At 34.7% G+C, this 20,468-nt stretch overlaps 1 protein-coding gene across 1 annotated transcript in view; it reads left to right on the forward strand.

The window, feature by feature from the left end:
* The first annotated feature begins 2,686 nt into the window (after nt 1-2,686).
* Nucleotides 2,687-20,468, forward strand: part of Clic (chloride intracellular channel protein 5) — a 76,415-nt gene continuing 58,633 nt past the window's right edge. The window contains exon 1 of the mRNA XM_090395276.1: nt 2,687-2,886. Within this exon, the coding sequence (XP_090251402.1) occupies nt 2,818-2,886 (69 nt within the window). The 5' untranslated portion in view covers nt 2,687-2,817. The remainder of the gene's footprint in view (nt 2,887-20,468) is intronic.

Here is a 20,468-nt window from a genome sequence, read left to right on the forward strand (position 1 = left end):
AACTATTACCTCAGTATGCATGCCCACAGAAGTCGCCAAAGAAGACAATTCTAAATTTTACGTAGAACTTGCTACTTATCTTTTAAACCTCCCAATGCATAATTGTCATATAATAGGTGGAGATTTTAACGCACAAATTGGAGCAGACTTAGCAGGATCCACAGAAATATACAGCAACATACACATCACCACACGACAAATCACAATAGACATCTGCTTTCAGAACTTTGCAATGACCATAACTATATCATTCCCCGCACCAAATTTCCTCACTATGCAAATAGAAAATGGACAAGAGAGTACCCAAATGGATTGAAATCTTGACACGATCGCATACTATAAATGGTAAATGGGTTAGATCCACACAGAACTCTAGAGCCTACATCAACTTCTTTCTTAACTAGGATCACAAAATCATTAGTGCTCATATCAAACTTCAGCTAACAACTCAAAGAAAACAGCAACAATACATATAAAATAGAACAATTTAGAAGATCCCTCACTCCACAATAAATATAATGAAGCCATTTGCAAACCAGTAAAAAACCCAATGCTTACGAGTAATAACTCTGAAAATAATAACAACTTCAATAATTTAACCAAAGAACATGCAACTGGATCACTTGATAAACAGTGATCCAGTTGCATGTTCTATACCTTACCAGTAGAAAACTGGGCATAACCGAATTCCACAAAACTGATTAATTATAGAAACATCCTCAAGCAAAGAATGAGACAACTTAAGAGTGAACAGATAAAGCAAAACTTCGAGATAATTAGCCAAGTATATGAGTCCTTTAAAAGAGACAAAGAATCTCACATACAAAACACACGTCAAACTTTGGAAGATTATCACAGAAAGCATAAGACCAAAGAAGCTTTTCAGATTGTGAAACATCTTAGTAACAAAGAAAGGAAACCCAAAAAATTAAGAAGTAAAGATAAAGATGATAAAACTGTAGAAACGCCTCCATAGCGCAATTGGAAGAACGAACGGTACGTTGCGCCATTCGATTGGGAAAAGGCCCAAAGTTCGATTCTTATCATGACGGGAGGAATCTTTATATGGACTTTTTCAATCGAAGGTGAATTAGCCGATCTCATACGGAGGTACCAGGGTTTTTTCTCCCGGAAATTCGGGTTTTTCATCCCGCATACAGACAAATCAGCCCTTCAGAACACACGCAATTTATAGACACAAAATACTAGCTATGGTGGTGGTGGGCAGTAGATGGCGCTGATGTAGATGATTGGTAGTAGAGAATCGGTGGAGACGGACAGTTGTACTATATCCTCCCGCGATGAGTCTTCGGACTCATTGGAAGTGTCACGAATAATAATAATAATAATAATAAAGACAAAGATAAAGAATTATCAGAATGGAAAAAACATTTTAAAATTTTACTTAACATTAAAAACATTTCACAAACTTCAGTCCCCGGGATCAAAATAAGTGAAGATAGGTAAATAAGTGTTTAAAAATTAGAGTGATATGAATAATAACTAGATGTTCAGGAACATCAACGAGCAATGAACAGTTACTCTAGTGCTTTATAAAGTGGTCCGGTGACCTCAAAGTAACTTTTATTTCTAAAAAGTTATAATCATGTGTTTATGGAGTAATGGCGTTGAGAGCAAGAGCAAAGCTAGTAGAGTTCTTGGTTTAAAAAAATTACCGAATGAAATCTCTGTAATATTAAGAAACTAACAGAATGGTTATCTTCAGAACTTTGGACTACGTGTTACCATGATCTACGCCTCTCTCGCTCTTTCTGTCTTGTTTTCACCTTAATCCTTAAGGATTATTGATAAACTAACCCAATGGCATCTCATCTCATCACACACACACACACACGTTCGAGAAGAATTTATACAATATGAAGTAGAACATAAATTTTAGCATTTCCTTGGCAGAGTAATCTGAAAGAAAACAAATAATAGATAAGAGATCCTTGTATGAGTTTCCTCGTACACACACACACACACACACACCTGGAATGCGGCGTAACTAAATCGATTGAAAATAAATTGAGTAAATGTTGCTTACCAACCCTAAAATGTTTTTCAATATAATTAAAAAAAAAAATAATAATAAAACTAAATAGGGAAGTACTGAATTTATATGGCGCTGGGCATTTTAAACTGATTTTTATCAATTGATAAGCACAACAGATTTAAATTGATTCAGCTCACTGTAAAGAATTTTATGCGTAGTTGCAAGCTATCGTTTCTGCCTTCCGGAGAAATTTTCAGAATGATATCATAATGAAGTGTATCTACTTCTATTTTACCATATTAGGTGATGTGATATTCGTGAATTATATGAGATTAGAAAAATGAATGCAGTAGACCATTTTAACTGTGCAACTAGAAAAAGTTTATGTAATCTGTCTCTTTATGGGAGGAAAATAAATTGAGTAAAGTATAATTAAATCAGAAACATAAAGTAACGTCTATTTTCTATTTCAGTTTGCATTCGAGATATCAGATAACTTTGTTTTGACATATTCTTTTATGTAACAAATTAAATGTTAAAACTCCCTGAAATTATCATCGTTTTTGCAAAAGCAGCAATTTTTAAAGTATCTAATTAAAAGAACACCAACTGATCACAATCACATATTTCAAAAGAAAAAAAGAGGATAGCGGTAGTGTCAATACTATTGAGTGTTTCTTACGCATGCGTTAGAAGAGTAGGTGGGGAACAGTGCGCCGTTCTGTCCGCTGTGTTCTTAGAAGCAGTTTTTTGCGGAACTTCTGATCCTATTTGTGTAATTTTTGTATAGTGCAAGGTTTGTTTCTTCGTCTTAAGCAGAGATGGCAGAGGACATTAATGAACACACAAACGATGTACAGGAGGTGCCAGAAATAGAGTTAATAATAAAAGTGAGTAAGTAATGAAATAAAATAAGGTATATACAAAAATAGGTCAGAAGAAAACCATATATTTAGGCCTAATGTTTAGATGCTGTTTAATGTTAGATTGTTCACTTGTGTTAACTATTTGTTGCATCTCCAATGATTTTGATTTTCTATAAATCCTTCTTATGCCGTTTTACTAACGAAAAAAAAATCATAAGAGGAAAATCTCTACTCTCTGAAGGCATACAGTACGTCACAGTGATGGTACATAAGCACTCATTATTTTACTGTTACAGACCTCAACTTGATGTAGTCGTACTTGTGGCCGAAACAATAAACGTTTATATAGATGTTTAACTGCATGGCAGTCAGAATCACTTTTCCCTGTTTATTTCTTCCTGGTCATTATGGAAAAGAATAGGAAGGATTGGATACAATTTTACAAATATCCGAAATATGTTTCGGAAGTTCTGTTTGTCTCTTTAAATGCATATTAAAAGATCGGGAATGACCTAGTACCTTGTGCCTCCGGTAAAGGCAACGTTTTGTCTTGAATAAAATAGCCCTTTCTTGAACCTTTCAGTATGTATCAGAAATCACTAAGACACCTTGTTGTAGGGTAGTAGTAGTAGTAAAGAAAATCTTAACATGTAGTTTTGTCTGTTTTTTAACGAATTATCTCCAAAAATTAACATATTAAAGGATGTAGTGACCGATGATTTTGTGTGAATTCCGCGTTAAACAGTTAATAACATAAATTGCATTCCAAATTAATTTGATTAGAGAAGCTGTTGAGTTGGAAAAATTTTCAGAGCAGAAAGTTGGGAAAAAACCACCTTCATATGGAAGCGGTTTCAATTTTGAGGCAAGAAGTTTGAAAATTTTTTGATTTTGACTTCACATCCAAAATGTGTTTAATTATAATGCTTAAAAAATACAATAAAAGAAGTTTTAGAACTAGTTTTTTTTTTTTTTAATGTACTTCATATTAAAATTTTATTTGCCTAAGTAAAGGTCAGTAATATAAACTATTCTGATTTTTTTAATTGGAGGAGTGTGTTTTCATATAATTTATTATTTGGAATGATGCTAGAAAGTTGAATTTGCATATGGAATACAACGTTCTCCTTTTCTGAATTTTTCTATTATTGTAATCAGTTGTGAAAACCTAGCTTTGCCCAAGTATGTTGTAAAGGTGGCCACTTTTCCTTCTCCAGCACAGTTACTCCTTAATTAAGTCATTCAAGAGATCAATTGGCAGAAATACTGATTATTATTATTATTTTTAGTAGATTTCAGAGTTATTTAATGAGAATCATAATCTTGTGGGGAAAACAATTTCTAACTCAGTTATATCTCCTTATAAGTTTGAAATAACAAAGAGTGAAGTTTTGGTTATGAATCCACAAGTGTTATTGTCAATAATGGAATGTAATGACAGAGCTTGAAATTCCTAGTCAAGACTGGAAATATCAGACCCTCCCATTACATTCATTATTAATAAAAAAGGAGTGGACTATACTTGAAACTTTGCCATTGCCATTCTGATGCACTTAATGTATTGGGAAAAAATTATCTGGTGTTCTTTTGTCATTTATATCTTAAACTTTTTTTTTTTTTTTTTTTAACTTCTTCTGGTATTCATTCACAGCATCACACAAAAGCAAAATAAATATGAATATTAAAGCTGCTTATACGATATTCTGCAGGATTTCAGATCAGCATCCTTGGAGCAGAGAACATATCACAATAATGAGGCAATCTGCTTGAATAATTTTGGAAACAGTTGAAATTGTAATGGGAGAAAAAGAAGAAAAAATGACAATATGTCAAGGTAGTGCCTTGGCTTACATTTGCTGGATTAAATATGGTCATGAAGTGGCCTTCCAAGAGTTTTTGCTAAATTAATGCAGCCATACCTCTTGCAGTTTCAGAGATGCATCAGATGACTTCCAAAAATCATCATCAAATTCCTGACATGTATCCTCAAGTGGAATACAGGATATTATGAGAGTACTTTATGAAAAAGTTATGTCATTATCAACTTCCTATCAACAATTGTCCTTCACATTAATTTGTTAGCAAAACATCCTGGAGACTATTGAAAAAGTTTAGCAATGGAGGAAAGATTACTATACAAGTGCAGCTGTACCTGTTGCTGTTTTGGAGGTGCATCTGATGGGATTCCAAAAATGGCATCATCATCAAATTCCTGACTTGTATCCTCAAGGGGTATATAGGATATTATGATAGTACTGCATAAAAAGTTGCATTATTACTAACTTCCTATCAACAGTTTTCTTTCAAATTAATCTGTTATGCCAAAACATTCCAGAGGCTATTGAAAAAAGTTTAGAAATGGAGGAAAGATTACTGTAAAAGGAATCAGATGAAAAAGGTGATATATCAACTGAAGATAAGGATATCCATTTCTGGAGTAATTACTTTGAATGATGGTTAAACGACACAAGTAATAACAGAACAGTAGTGGAACATTTTCAAGAGGGATGCAAACAGGAGGACATCAATATTTAAGGTAGTAAAAGCCATCAGAAATTTGAAATGTGGAAAGGCAGCTGGATTAGATGATATTCAACCAGAAATGCTGAAATATGGAAGTGTACTTGTAAATCTGGAAAAGGCATGTGATAAAGTGCCTAGAAGAGAATCTGGAAAAAACGTATGACAAAGTACCAAGAGAAAAGCTATCCAAAATTCTAGCTACAGTTATATAATGTAAATGGTACATGATATCAAGCAATACTTAGTCTATATTTTGAGTTGTAAGTCAACAGTTAAAATTGAAGAAATTACAGAAAGATGGTTTGAAGTTAAATCAGGTCTGAGACAAGGGTGTGTATTATCTCCACTGATGTGGATCATATTATGAAGGAAAGTGGCATTAAACCTGATATTCAAATCTGAGATATCAAAACACATCCAGTGCAAGTCTCCGGGATTCTCTAACTAAATTGAATTACAGTTTTAATTCAATTTAGTTAATTTAATTCAAGTTAATTAATTCAATTTAATTCAATTTTACTGTTAAAACTGTTACTCTTACAAATTAAGAGTAACAGTTTTAACAGTAAAAAAGACCTAAACTATGAAAATAGACAGGAACATAGAAAACTTAAGATGCATTCTCAATGGAGATACTATGAAACAAAATATTTCAGCTGTTTCCTAGCTTTCAGTGAGGATGGCAAATTAAATTTGGAAATAGACCATAGAATAAACAAAGCTGATATGGTGAGAGCAATTTGAATAAATTTATATGGAATAAGAGAAATTAGTCAAAAATGCTAAATTATCTGTATACAAGATGGTGTCCAAACGAATTTTAATTTGTGGCTTTGACACTCTGACAGCTGAGTTAAAAATAAAGCACTTCATCAAATAATAGAGACCACAGGTATAAGAGTTCTGAGAAAAATTAAGGGAGTGAACAGATGGCGTCAATGGCAGAATCATATTAAAAATTAAGATATTAGAAAGGAACTTGACATTGTTAGCATTCAAGAATGTGTGAGCAGAACTAACTTAAGTTATGCCACTTAAGTGGGTGTGAAACTGTTAGCAAAGCAGGTATTTGATACCCAGAGGAAGATCAGGGTCTAGGTGGATTGATTCAGTCAGAAGTGACTTACAAGCATCAAATGCTAGATATCACAATATTGGAGTGCTGACAAATAATAGACTAATTTGGAGGGAAATTGTTGATATGAGATTAATAATCAAAATTTAATCATGTAATGCTGTCACACTAGCCTGAACACCCCTAGAGAATACATATCAGGAAATTGATGATTAATCTCTTATCTGTCAAGACTCCAATATTATAAGATCTTATATTTTTTGTCCTATCACACACTTCTTACTATATCAACCCACCTACATCTTGATCTTTTTCTGCTTTGCTGGAAAATAACACTAGAGGAAAATAAGTTTTCCTCTTCCATTCTGTTTAACTGACCATACCATATGAGATTAGCTATGTTGATGCATTCCTGAATGTTGACAATGTCAAATTCTTTCATGATATCCTCATTTTTAATATGATACTTTCTTAGTCTTTCTCAGAATTCTCATATCTGTGGTCTCCAGTCTTTGATCATGTGTTTTATTTTTAACCCATCTCTCAGATCCATAAAAAATTAGTTTGAACACTTTTGTATATAGTTCGTTTAGTGTTTTAACTAGTGCTATTGATGCCATCTGTGGTCTCCAGTCTTTGATCATATGTTTTATTTTCTTTGATCATGTTTTATTTTTAACCCATCTCTCAGATCCATAAAAAATTAGTTTGAACAGTTTTGTTTATAGCTCATTTAGTGTTTTAACTAATATCTCTTTTATTTCATATATCAATTTATCCAGCTGATTTACTGCTATACCAGCTTTGTTAATTCTGTTTATTTCCATATTTAATTTGTCATCTTAACTAAAAATTGTGCCTAAATCACTGAAACTTATTTGTTCTATAGGTTCTCTATTTAGGATGTAATTGTTGTTTTTAATGTTTCTGCCTATTTTCATCATCTTTTTATTGCTAATTTTCATACCAAATTTATTACAGCAGATATTTAATTTAGTCAGGAAATCCTGTAGACTTGTACTGGATTTCTTTAGAATTGTGATGCCATCTGCATAAAGTTATGAGCTGAGATTAACATCTCCAATTTTGAATACAGTTCCTTGTTTTATTCCCATGATTTCTGAACTATCTGTCTTAAATCTGATACCAACAACCTCTGTTTGGTGTGAATCAGCTTGTTCTTCTCCAAGATGTTTCTCAAATATGCTTGTATAAAGTTTTCCAGAACACTTAGTAGGAAATTCCTCTGTAATTGTGTTGCATTCAGTTGTATTCCCTTTTTATATAGATGGGTACAATGAGCATTACTCTAATCATCTGGAATTTGACTTTCTGACCATGCTTTTTGAATTATGCAGTGTAGGCCAATATAAAACTTTTATACCTTCATAAGTATTTCTGGTTGAATATCATTTATTCCAACTACCTTTCCATATTTTATTAAGTTTTTGCTTTTTCTCTGCTTCAAGTATTGATGAGTATTCCTGTTGAGTTTTTTCCCTACCATCATACTGTTTCTGTTTGTTTCGTTTAGCAATCTTTGAAAGTAATTATTCCAGACATCTAGAATATCTTTATTTTCAGTTTTCATGTTATCTTTATCATCTGATTTCTTTTACAGTACTCTTTCTTCCAGAATATTTTGACAACTTCCTGATATTTATTTTCTGTGTTCTTACCAGTTCTCCCATAACTTCTGTTTGGCTAGTTTTACACAGTGCTTTTCTTTCTTATATTTTTTCTCTGTATTCTTTAAGAGCACAAGCTAGGAACTTATCAATATACTTTCTTTTCTTTGATCACCTCTTTAACTTCCTGAATCCACCATGGAGTTCTGATTTTTCTAACTTTGCATACAACCTCACTGCATGTCTCTCTGGCTGAATCAATGAATCTTTTCATCAGATTTTTGCCAATATATCTCCAAGGTTTGGTTCTTTCTTTCATTTTTTTTCTTGAATAATGTTTACATATTTGAGTCTGCAGTTTCACCCCTGAAAGCTGTTCAATTTTTATTCATTTTAAATCTTTCTTACACACACACACACACACACACACACACACACACACACACACACACACACACACACACACACACACACACACACACCTTTTCAGTATGAAAGTCAATTTTATCCTGCTCAACACTTAAATGGTTACTACTTCCAATTTCAAATCCTCTGTATACTCTTCTGTCCCAAACCACTGGAAAATATTGCTGTTGAAAATAACTTAGTCTTGAGACTTTCCTTATTTCATGCATCTTCTTTCCATGTGAATTTGTGTACATTTTTATGTTGGGAACATGGTGTTAGTAATAACTAGTCCATGCCCTGAACAGAAATCCAGCAGGTACTTACCATTATTCTTAGCTTTGTTCTTTTCTCCAGATTTTCCCTAAAAACATTTTTCTATGTCTGGTAATCATTTCTACTCTGTTCTTTAGATCTCTAGCAAGGATCAACTTTTCATGTTTTTGTTGTGTCAGTTGCCATCTCTGGTGCCTTGGAAAATTCCTCCACTACTTCTTTAGAACAATCTTCTGTGAGACTGTAGGTAGAAATAATTCTCATTGTTCATTTCCCCATTATGATGTTTACCCACATCACTCGATGTTGCCTGTCATTCAAAATTATCCTCATATTTATTGTTAAATACTATATCTACTCTTTTTTCCTGATTAATATTGCCCGAATATAACATATTGTATTTGTTACTTAGAGAGATTTCATCACCTTTTTTCTTCTTTATTTCTGTAACACCTATTATGTCAATCTGGTCTTCATCGAATTCTTCTGCGAGTTCCATTTCTTTTCCATGCTTTCAATACTTCTTATGTTGATGTTGCCTATCTTAAACTCTGCTGATGTTGATTTGGGATCTGATCTAGTAGCTGACTTGTTGTTTGCCCTGGTTTCATGATGAAAACAGCAGTGGTGTTTCACTGGGCAATGCCTCAGTTGGCATGAAATTCCATCATGTACCATCATTTTGCATTATGGTTTAAGCCAATAAGAATACAGGTTGGTTGGCCAAATCCCAAATTGCCAGCTCATCCTCATTCATTCAGTATCCAAGTAGATACCTAACAAGGTGCACCATGAGAGGGTGAGGATTGGAGAATGCTTGGTAGGTTTTCCACATTCCTTAAATGGCTATGTGGAGATCTCTTTTCAATTATCGATCTTTGATCCTTAAGCACCTCTCCAAAAATAACATTGAGCTTTTAATAACTCCTGTATAGTAACAGTTTTCTTTTACTTAAACTTGTGAAAATGGATGTCCTATGTGCAGTAAAATCAAGATTTTTTTAAATAATATAATTATTTAAAAATATTGAGCATTTTTTAAAAACATTTCTCTTGATTAGAAACTATAACACATTTTTAGGAATGTTAGTCAAGTGAGTAATATTTATTATCCAACTAGTTTCACTGATTTTTGCTATCGGCATCTTCAGGGATACAATTGGTAAGCGATATGAAAGTAACAGACTAGGTTTTAGCTGACAGTTCTAATTCATACAAAATTAGCACTGTGCATGAGACAATACGCGTGTCACGGGTACATGATTTATTGGTTGAGAGACATAATGTAATTGGCGTGAAAGTTGATTTCTTTAGTATTTAGTGATCTAATTAAAGTTTTCCAAATATCCGGTAGGATTAGACCTTGATTCTTATTTAGGTTTCCTGTTGAACAGGTGACTATAGCAGCTTCCTTGAAGGTTCTGGAATGATAGTTCTCTTCTATATAGGGCATATGACTTTTATCCCACTGAATAAGATGGTTGGTAGTGGTGAAGTGGGAAGAAAGGCCTGAAATATCTTGTCTGTTGTTTCTAACATAACCTATGTGCTCCTGTCTCGTTTCGAAGCTTCTAGAGGTCTGACCAATGTAACTAACACTACAGGAACAAGGTATATTGTATACTCCAGAGTACTTGTAGAACGGATGAGGGACTTTCGGTGATCTTAAAAATTTTCGAATAGTGTTGACTGGCTTGAATGTTCTCTAATATTGTGTGGTTTTAGAAGGATAGCCAATTTTTTGGAAATGGTCCTAGCAAATGGAATAGCTACAGTGCTGATGTATTGGGTGTCATCACGTTGTCTTTGTGGTATATCCGAAAAGAGAATCTTGTTGATGAGTCTTTTAGGATAACCATTTAAGGATAGCCCTCTGGATATTATAGTTAATTCTTCTTGTAAGCCATCTTGGTTTGTGGTATACTGTATAGCTCTTTTCTTAAGCATATGGATAATGCTAAGTTTCTGGGATATATGATGTGATGAGTTGAAATGGAGGTAACATCCAGTATTCGTAAGTTTTCTATACACAGACAGGTTGATACTGTTATTGGTTTGTTTCTTTATTAGGATGTCTAGGGATGGAGGTTTTTCATCTTTTTCAATTTCTAATGTGAATTTGATAGTATGGTGGAAACGATTGATTTTGTTGAGATAATCCATTAGTTCGTCTTTCTTATGATTCCAAATGATAAGGATGTCATCTACATATCTGTACCAAGTTGTAGGTTGTGGGGTAATTTGAGATAAGATTTTATCTTCTAGGTCTTCCATGAATAAGTCAGCACAAGAAGGAGAGAGGGGACCACCCATGGCTAATTCCCCCCCCCCCTCCACAAGTATTTATTCTTAAGTCTACTTTCAGGTAGACATTATCATCAATTGACTGACATGTACCCTTAATGAGTGTACAGGATATGATAGTACTACATGAAAAATTTACATCACTAACTTCCTATCTACAATTTTCCTCCAAATCAGTCTGTTACTTGTCAAGACTATAACATTATCAGATCTTATATTTCTATCTTCTAAGGCACTTTGTACCGTATCAATTTACCTATATCTTGGTCTTCCTCTGGGTTGTTTTCCTGCCAACCTGGCAGAGAACACTTGTTTTGCTAATCATTCCTCGCCCTCGCCCTTTCTGTTTAGTGACCATACCACCTGAGGTTAGCTCTGCTAATGCATTCCTGGATGCTGACAATGTCAAGTTCTTTCCTAATATTCTCGTTTTTAATATGATATTCCCATTGATGCCATCTGTTCATGCCTCTAATCTTTATCAGGACTCTCATATCTGCGGTCTCTAGTCTTTGGTCAAGTGTTTTACTTGTGACCCAGCTCTCATATCCATAAGTTAAAACTGGTTTGAACACTGTCTTGTATACAGCTAATTTAGTGTTCTGACTAATTTCTCTCTTATTCCATATGAATTTATTTAATTGACTTCCTACCATACCAACTTTGTTGATTGTATTGTCAATTTCCATATTTAATTTACCATCTTCAGTAAAAATCATGCCTAAGTAGCTGAAATGTTTTACTTGTTCCACAGGCTCTCCGTTCACAACGCAGTTGATATTTTCAACGATTCAACCTATTTTCATTGTCTTTGTCTTTTTATTGCTGACATTCATGCCATATTTATTACAACACTTATTCAATTTAGTCAGGGAATCTTGCAAACTTGTAGTGGATTAATTTAGAAGTATAACATCGTCTGCATAAAGCAAAGAGCTGACATTAACATCTCCAATTCTGATATCATGTTTAATACCACTTTCCTTCATAATGTGATCCATATAGATAACGAATAACAGAGGGAATAATGTACATCCTTGTCTCACACCAGATTTAACATTAAACCATCTCCCTGTACTTCGTTTAATTCTAACTGCTGACTTACAACTCAGATAAAGGCTAAGTATTGCTTTATATAATTTTCCATTGACACCATGTAACTTAAGCATATTGAATAGCTTCTCTCTTGGCACCTTGTCATATGCCTTTACCAGATCGACAAAACTTAAATAAAGATCTTTGTTATATTCCCATGCTTTCTCAACTATTTGCCGTAAAGTGAAGATCTGATCCTGACAGCCTCTATTTGTCCTGAATCCAGCTTGTTCTTCGCCAAGCTTTTCTTCCACAATTCTTCTCAACCGTTTCTCAAGTATACTTGCATAAATCTTACCAGGAACACTCAGTAGGGAAATACCTCTGTAATTCTCACATTCAGTTTTATTTCCCTTTTTATAAATGGGTACTATGAGTGCTATACTCCAATCAACTGGAATTCGTCCCTCTGTCCTGACCTTTTGAACTATGCAATGCAACCACTGTAAAACTTTTATACCGCCAAACTTCAGCATTTCAGGTCGAATATCATCTACTCCTGCTGCCTTTCCACATTTCAAGCCTTTGGTGGCTTTTTCTACTTCATGTATGGATATGTATTCATGACTGCATGCCTGTTGAGTGTTTTTTACCCTGTGCTATCTCTGCTTGTTTCATTTAGCAATTTTTCGAAGTAATTACTCCATACTTCAAGGATATCTTTTTCTCCCATTTTCATGTCACCTTTATCACATCTAACTCCTTTTACAGCACTCTTTCCTCCATTTCTAAGCATCTTCAACAACTTCCAAAATATTTTGCTTCCTTCTTGATATTTGTTTTCTATGTTCTTGCCAAAGTCCTCCTATATCTTTTGTTTAGCTAGTTTTACAGAATGTTTAGCTTTCTTACATTTGTCTCTATATTCTCTGAGCACAAGCTGACTTATATGCCAGGAACTTTTGATATGCTTTCTTCTTTTCCTTCACTGCCTCTTTAACTTCCTGTGTCTGCCATGGAGTTCTGATTTTTCTATCCTTGCAGACAACCTCACCACATGCCTCTCTGGCAGAATCAATGTTTTCTTCAGAATTTGCCACTGAATCTCCAAGGTTTGATTCCTGTTCTCAAACTCTTTCATTTTTTCTTCAATAATCTTTGTGTATTTTAGTCTACAGTTCACATCTGAGAGCTGCTCAACTTTTATTCACTTTAAAACTTTCTTACCTGTTATTCTTTTCAATATTAAATTCAATTTTATCCTGCTCAAGACTAAATAGTGATCCCTTCCAATTTCAAATCCTCTGTACACTCTGTATCCTGTACCAGGGAGGAAATATCACTATCAACAATAACATAGTCAATGAGACTTTTCGTATTCCTTGCCCATTCTCACCATGTGAATTTGTGCACAATTTTATATTGGAACATGGTGTTAGTAATAACCAGTCCATGTCCTGAGCTGAAATCCAACAGGTATTTGCCATTATTATTAGCTTTGCTCTTTTCTCTAAATTTTCCCAAAATATTTTTGTATGTCTCACAATCATTTCCTACTCTGCTATTTAGATCCTCAATAAGGACCAACTTTTCCTTTTTCATTGTCAGTTGCTTTTTCTAAAGCATCAAAAAATTCTTCCAATTCTACCTTAGTAGAACCTTCTGTGGTACCATAGGCACAAATAAGTCTCATTGTCCAATTCCTCATTCTGATATTTCCCCACATCACTCTCCTTGAGACTGGCTTCAAGAAGATTAGCCTCGTATTTTGTGTTGAATACTATGGCTACTCCTTCTTTTCCTTGATTGTTATTGCCTAAATATAACATTTTGTATTTATTGCTGAGAAAGATCTCGCCAGTTTTTGTCTTTTTCGTTTGCCACCCCTAATATGTCGATCTGGTACTCTTATCTAATTCCTCAGCTAGCTCCATTTCTTTGCCATTCAGGCTTCTTATGTTGATAGTACCGATCTTTAACTCTGGTGATGTTGAGTTGGGGTGTGTTTTGAGATTTGTTCCAGTAGCTGACTTTTCGCTGTTCGCACTGGTTCCCTAGGGAAAACAACAGGGGCCTTGTGTAACCAGGCAACGCCCCAGCCAGCATGAAATTTTGTCATGTTGTACCATAATTTTGTATATTGATTTAAGCCAATAAGAACAATTTGGTCGGCTAAATCCCAAATTGCCAGTCCATCCTCGTTTGTTCACAATACAGGTAGATACCCAACAGGATGCACCATGAGAAGGTGAGGATTGGACATTAGGTCAGAAACCCTGGTCGGTTCTCTGCATTCCTTTAAAGGCTTTGTGCAGGTCTCTCTCAGTTATACAGCTTTGACCCTTAAGCACCCCTTGCTCATTAATAATTAAATAAATTTAGTTATTAATGAGCATTTGAGGTTGCACATTCAAGAGTGTTATTACTATTAACACCTCCATGGAGTCAAGAGACTCATTGTACCTAGACTTAAATGCATTTAATGCCCTTGCACTCACCACACTCTCAGCCAGTGCATTCCATTCACCTACCACTCTTCATGCAAAAAAATATACTCCTCTCCTCCTTACTCACACCCAAATTATACAGCTTCCAGGGATGACCTCTCTTTTTCCCATCTTCAGATATTCTATGGAAAAAACATCCACATTAATCTGGTAATTACCCCTTACCAACTTATATGTCTAGATCATGTCGCCCATCTTCTTTCTATCTACCAGGTTCTGTAATTTGCATTCTCTCAATCTGTACTCATATTCCAGACATCAGAAGCCAACAGTCAGTCGTCTCTGAATCCTCTCCAAATCTGTGCATTCACCATATCCATATGCGGTCTGATCAGTCCTGTACAATTGAATCAAAACATCCTTACTTCTATATGTCAGTGTTCTCTGCATCATTCCATAATCTGGTGTGTTATCCTCGCAATTTTAGCAAAATGTCGATGAAATTTCAAATCTATCCACTACAACCCTCAAATCCTTCATCTTCTCCACCTCCTAAACATCCCCACCAATCGTATAGTCTGCATCCCATCTTTGCTTCCCAAATTTAAAATCTTTACATTTTACATTAAACTGATATCTCCACACACTTGCCCATTCAGACAGGCTATTTAGGTCCTCTTGCAAAGCTGCAACATCTTTGCTTCTCATAACTCTCCCCAACTTTGCATCATCTGCAAATAACTGTATGTCACCATTTAAACCCTTTTCAATGTTATTTACATACAAATTAAACAACAGTGGTCCCAAAACGACCCCTGAGGAATGCCACTAGTGACTTTCCTCTTCTGAGATACCACTTCCACATACACAACCTGTTTGATACCTCTCAGACAGGTCTCCAGTCTTGATTAAATTTAGAAGTACATCTCAAGACTTGAGGTAGAAAAGGCCATCAAAAAATTTAAATGTGGAAAAGAAACTGAAGTAAAGGTATTTAATCAATAAAGCCCAAATATGTATATTGTGTTCAGTAACTATACTGCATAATTGAGAATGACTGTTCAGAAGGTTGAATTCCAGCAGTAAAGCTCTTATAGTGACCATCTATAATACAAAAGTAAATAACTTGAATGGAAGAATTTCTTGCTGAATGTTCCAACAATGATTTATGTAAGCATATTTAGAAAGAAGCTAAGAAAAATTGTAGAAGAGAAATAGATACCGATTTCAGGGCATCGTACTGGAGTATCATGATATCTGTCAGGTCAACCCAAAAGTAATATAATTTTTAGCATTAAGTTTTGAAAGGATATAAAAGATAAATCGCTTGCTACTTTAATCAAATATATATTCTCCATGGGGTGCTTAAGGGTCAAAGTTGCATAACTGAGAGGAGACCTCCACATAGCCTTTAAAGGAATGCAGAGACCCGACCAGGGCATCTGACCTAATGTCCAATCTTCACCGTCTCGTGCACCCTGCTAGGTATCTACCTGGCAATTTGGGATTTAGCCAACCAAATTGTATTCTTATTGGCTTAAACCAAAATATATAATGATGGTACAACATGACAGAATTTCATGCTGGCTGGGGCGTTGCCCAGTTAACCCCCCCCCCCCATTGTTTATGCCAGGGAACCAGGGCAAACAGCGAAAAGTCAGCTACTGGAACAAATACTGAAATACACCACAACTATCACAAGAGCTCAAGATCTGTATTATCAACATAAGAAGCCTGAATGCAAAGAAATGGAGCTAGATGAGGAACTGGATAAGTACCAGATCAACATGATAAGGGTGACTGAAAACAAAAAAGGACAAAATGGTGAGATTTTTCTGAGCAATACATATAAAATGTTATATTCTGGCAGTGACAATCAGAGAAAGGAAGGTTATAGCTATAGTATTGAACCCCAAATGCAAGGCTAATCTTCTTGAATGGCAAGCAATATCAAGTAGAGTAATGTGGACAAATATCAGAATCTGGGACAATAAAACTTACTTGTGCCTTTGGTCTGACAGAAGGTTCTACTAAGGTAGAAGTGGAGGAATTTTTTTTGAGGCTTTAGAGAAAGCAACTGACACAATAAAAAACAAAGTTGGTCCTTGTTGGAGATCTGAATAGCAGAGTAGGAAATGATTGGTCAGGCATATAAAAATATTTGGGAAAATTTGGAGAAAAAGAGCAAAGCTACTAATAATGGCAAATACCTGTTAGATTTCTGCTCAGGACATGGACTGGTTATTACTAACACCATGTTCCAACATAAAAATGTGCACAAATCCACATGGAGAGAAGAGGCAAGGAATAAGAAAAGTCTCATTGACTATGTTATTGTTTGATAGTGATGTTTTCTCCCTGGTGCAGGACACTAGAGTGTACAGTGGATTTGAAATTGGAAATGATCACTCTTTCATCAGCTCTAGCAAAACTCTATATGGAAACTTTTGAAAATAATGCTCTACAAAACTGGCACATCAAACCAAAAATTTGGATCCACTATATGGGACAATATCTTCATCATTTGGCCAGGAATATCACTAGAACTCACTAGGACTCACTGCATTTAAAGACTATCTTAATAACTTACATCCTAACATAAAATTTACTCTGGAACTAGAAGAAAATAAAAAACTTCCTTTCCTAGGACATCCTTATAGAAATAAATGAAAGAAAAAAACAAATTATCATTTTCCATTTATAGAAAGCTGACAAACAGATTCCTTCATGCTTACCTCACACCACCACCCCAAGCAAAAAAATAGTCCCTCATAAAAAACTTTAAGGGATGAAGCATACATTATCCCCAGTACAGAAGAAAAGCGGAAAGAAGAAATACAATACTTAACATAGATCCTACAACTGAATGGTTTCAAAACTAAGATAATTAAGAAAATTCTTAATACAGCACCTATAAGAAACCTAAATAAACAAGGACTTCAAGAAGCAGTCACCCTTCGTTATATGAAGAATGTAACAGATAAATTAGCCAAACTTCTCTACAAGTACAACATAAAAGTGACTTTCCTACTACTTGAAAAAATATCACAATCTCTTCATCCTCCGAAACCTCCACGTCACCCAATGAAAAAACCAGGAGTTTTATAATATTCACTATTCCTGTGGCATCTACTACGTAGGCCCAGATGGGGAGATTCGGGAGAAATCTGCATGAGCGAACATCAAAAGGACGTACAAAAAAAAGAGAGAATGTAAGTCTGATTTGGCATTTCACACAACTTCTACTGGTCATGATGTACTCTGGGACAGAAACATGTCCCTACATTGATAAAAAACTGTTTTCACAAGAAAATTCAAAAACGCAGCAAAATATGATTAAAATTCTTACGCAATGCAACAAAAATGAAGGTTTGATTTTAAATCAAGTTCGGTCAGCGTTTATTAAAAATTTACCCAGTTCAGACCTCGACAGAGTGAAAGTGAACCACAGAACGCAACATCAAATAACATTGTTTCCAGCTAACACGTATTAACGGTTGTATAGATCTGTTATTTGGTTTTTTAACAGACTTTTTCTGATGTTCATAATACCAAAAAAGAACTTGTTTTTTCATAATTTCTTATAGTTTGTGCTTTAAACTGTTAGGTCTCTTTACACCTGAAGATGTTAGTCTGACAACTAATGAAACTTGTTGGGTTTGTTTTTTTAGTACTTGTTTTGTTTTAAAAACAGCCTTTTTTTTTTTTCTTTAAATAAAAATGTGGTCACAAAACCGAAATAATTTGATAGAATAAAATTGAATTTCATATTGAAAAGAAGAACATGTAAGAAAGTTTTAAAGCGAATAAAAGTTGAGCAGCTCTCAGATGTGAACTGTAAACTGAAATATACAAACATTATTCAAGAATAAATGAGAGTTTGAAAACAGGAATCAAACCTTGGAGATTCGGTGGCAAGCTCTGAAGAAAACATCGATTCAGCCAGAGAGGCATGTGGTGAAGTTGTCTGCAAGGATAGAAAAATCAGAACTCCACGGTGGACACAAGAAGTTAAAGAGCCAGTGAAGGAAAAGAAAAAGGATATCAAAAGTTCCTGGCAAATAAGTCAGCTTGTGCTCTTAGAGAATAAAGAGACAAATGTAAGAAAGCTAAACAAAAGTCATGGGAAGACCTTTGGTAAGAACATAGAAAATAAATATCAAGAAGATGGCAAAATATTATGGAGGTTGGTGAAAATGCTCAGAAATGGAGAAAAGAGTGCTGTAAAATTAATAAGAGATGGCAAAGGTGACATGAAAACTGGAGAAAAAGATATCCTTGATGTATGAAGTAATTACATAAAATAACAATGACAGCACACTCAACAGACATGCAGTCAGGAATATATATCCGTTCTACTTCAAGTACGTCAAAAAAAAAACTACATCAAAAGCCTGAAATGTGGAAAGGCAGTGGGAGTAGATGATATTTCACCAGAAATGCTCAAGTATGGAGGATAAAGTCTTGCAGTGGCTGCACTGCATAGTTCAGAAGGCCTGGACAAACGGACAAATTCCAGAGGATTGGAGTACCTCTCTCATAGTACCCATATATAAGAAGGGAATAAAATTGAATGTGAGAATTACAGAGGTATTTCCCTACTGAGTGTTCCTGTAAGATTTAGGCAAGTATACTTGAGAAGGATTGTGGAAGGGAAGCTTGGTGAAGAACAAGCTGAATTCAAGCCAAATAGAGGCTGTCTGTCAAGATCAGATTTTCACTTTATGACAAATAGTTGAGATATCATGGAAATATAACAAAGATCTGTATTTAAGTTTGTAGATATGGAAAAGGCATATGATAATGTGCCAAGAGAGAAGCTATTCAAAATGCTACAGTTATATGGTGTCAATGGGACATTATATCAAGCAATACTTAGTCTTTATTTGAGTTGTAAGTCAGTATCTAGAATTGAAGATAAGATAGTTTATTCTTGAATCTGGTGTCAGACAAGGATGTATATTATCCCCTCTGTTATTGATTATCTATATGGATCACATTATGAAGGAAAGTGGTATTAAACCTGATATCAAAATTGGAAATGTTAATCTCAGTTCTTTGCTTTATGCAGATGATGTTATACTTCTAAATAAATCCACTACAAATCTGCAAGATTCCCTGACTAAATTGAGTAACTGTTGTAAATAGATATGGTATGAAGGTCAACAATAAGACAAAGACAGTTAAAAAAGGCAGAAGCATTGAAAATATCACCTGCATTATGAATGGAGACCCTATAGAACAAGTAAAACATTTCAGCTACTTAGGCAAGATTTTTAGTGAAGATGGTAAATTAAATATGGAAATAGACAACAGAATCAAGAAAGCTGGTATGGTAGGAAGTCAGTTGAATACATTCATATGGAATAAGAGAGAAATTAGTCAAAACACTAAAGTAGCTGTATACAAGACAGTGTTCAAACCAATTTAACTTATGGATCTGAAAGCTGGGTGAGAAATAAAACACTTGACCGAAGACTAGAGACCACAGATATGACTGTCCTGAGAAGGATTTGAGGCATGAAGAGATGCCATCAGTGGTAATATCATATTTAAAATGGGGATATTAGGAATGAATTTGACATTATTAGCATTCAGGAATGTGGTAGCAGAGCTCATCTCAGGTGTTATGGTCACTTAAACAGAATGGGAAAGGAAAGATTAGCAAAACAAGAGCTCTCTGCCAGGCTGGCAGGAAAAGGACCCAGAGGAAGACCAAGATATAGATGTATTTATACAGTAAAAAATGCCTTAGGAGATAGAAATATAAGAACTGATAATGTTGGAGTCTTGACAGGTAACAGATTGAATTGGAAGAAAATTGTAGATAGGAAGTTAGTAATGATGTAATTTTCTCATGTACTAGTATCATATCCTGTACACCCTCCTCCCCACCCCTCCTTGAAGGTACAT

This window comes from Typopeltis vanoorti, chromosome 7, assembly GCF_054136105.1.
Source record: "Typopeltis vanoorti isolate ZY-2024b chromosome 7, IOZ_Tvanoo_1.0, whole genome shotgun sequence".
In the NCBI taxonomy this organism is placed as follows: domain Eukaryota; kingdom Metazoa; phylum Arthropoda; class Arachnida; order Uropygi; family Thelyphonidae; genus Typopeltis; species Typopeltis vanoorti.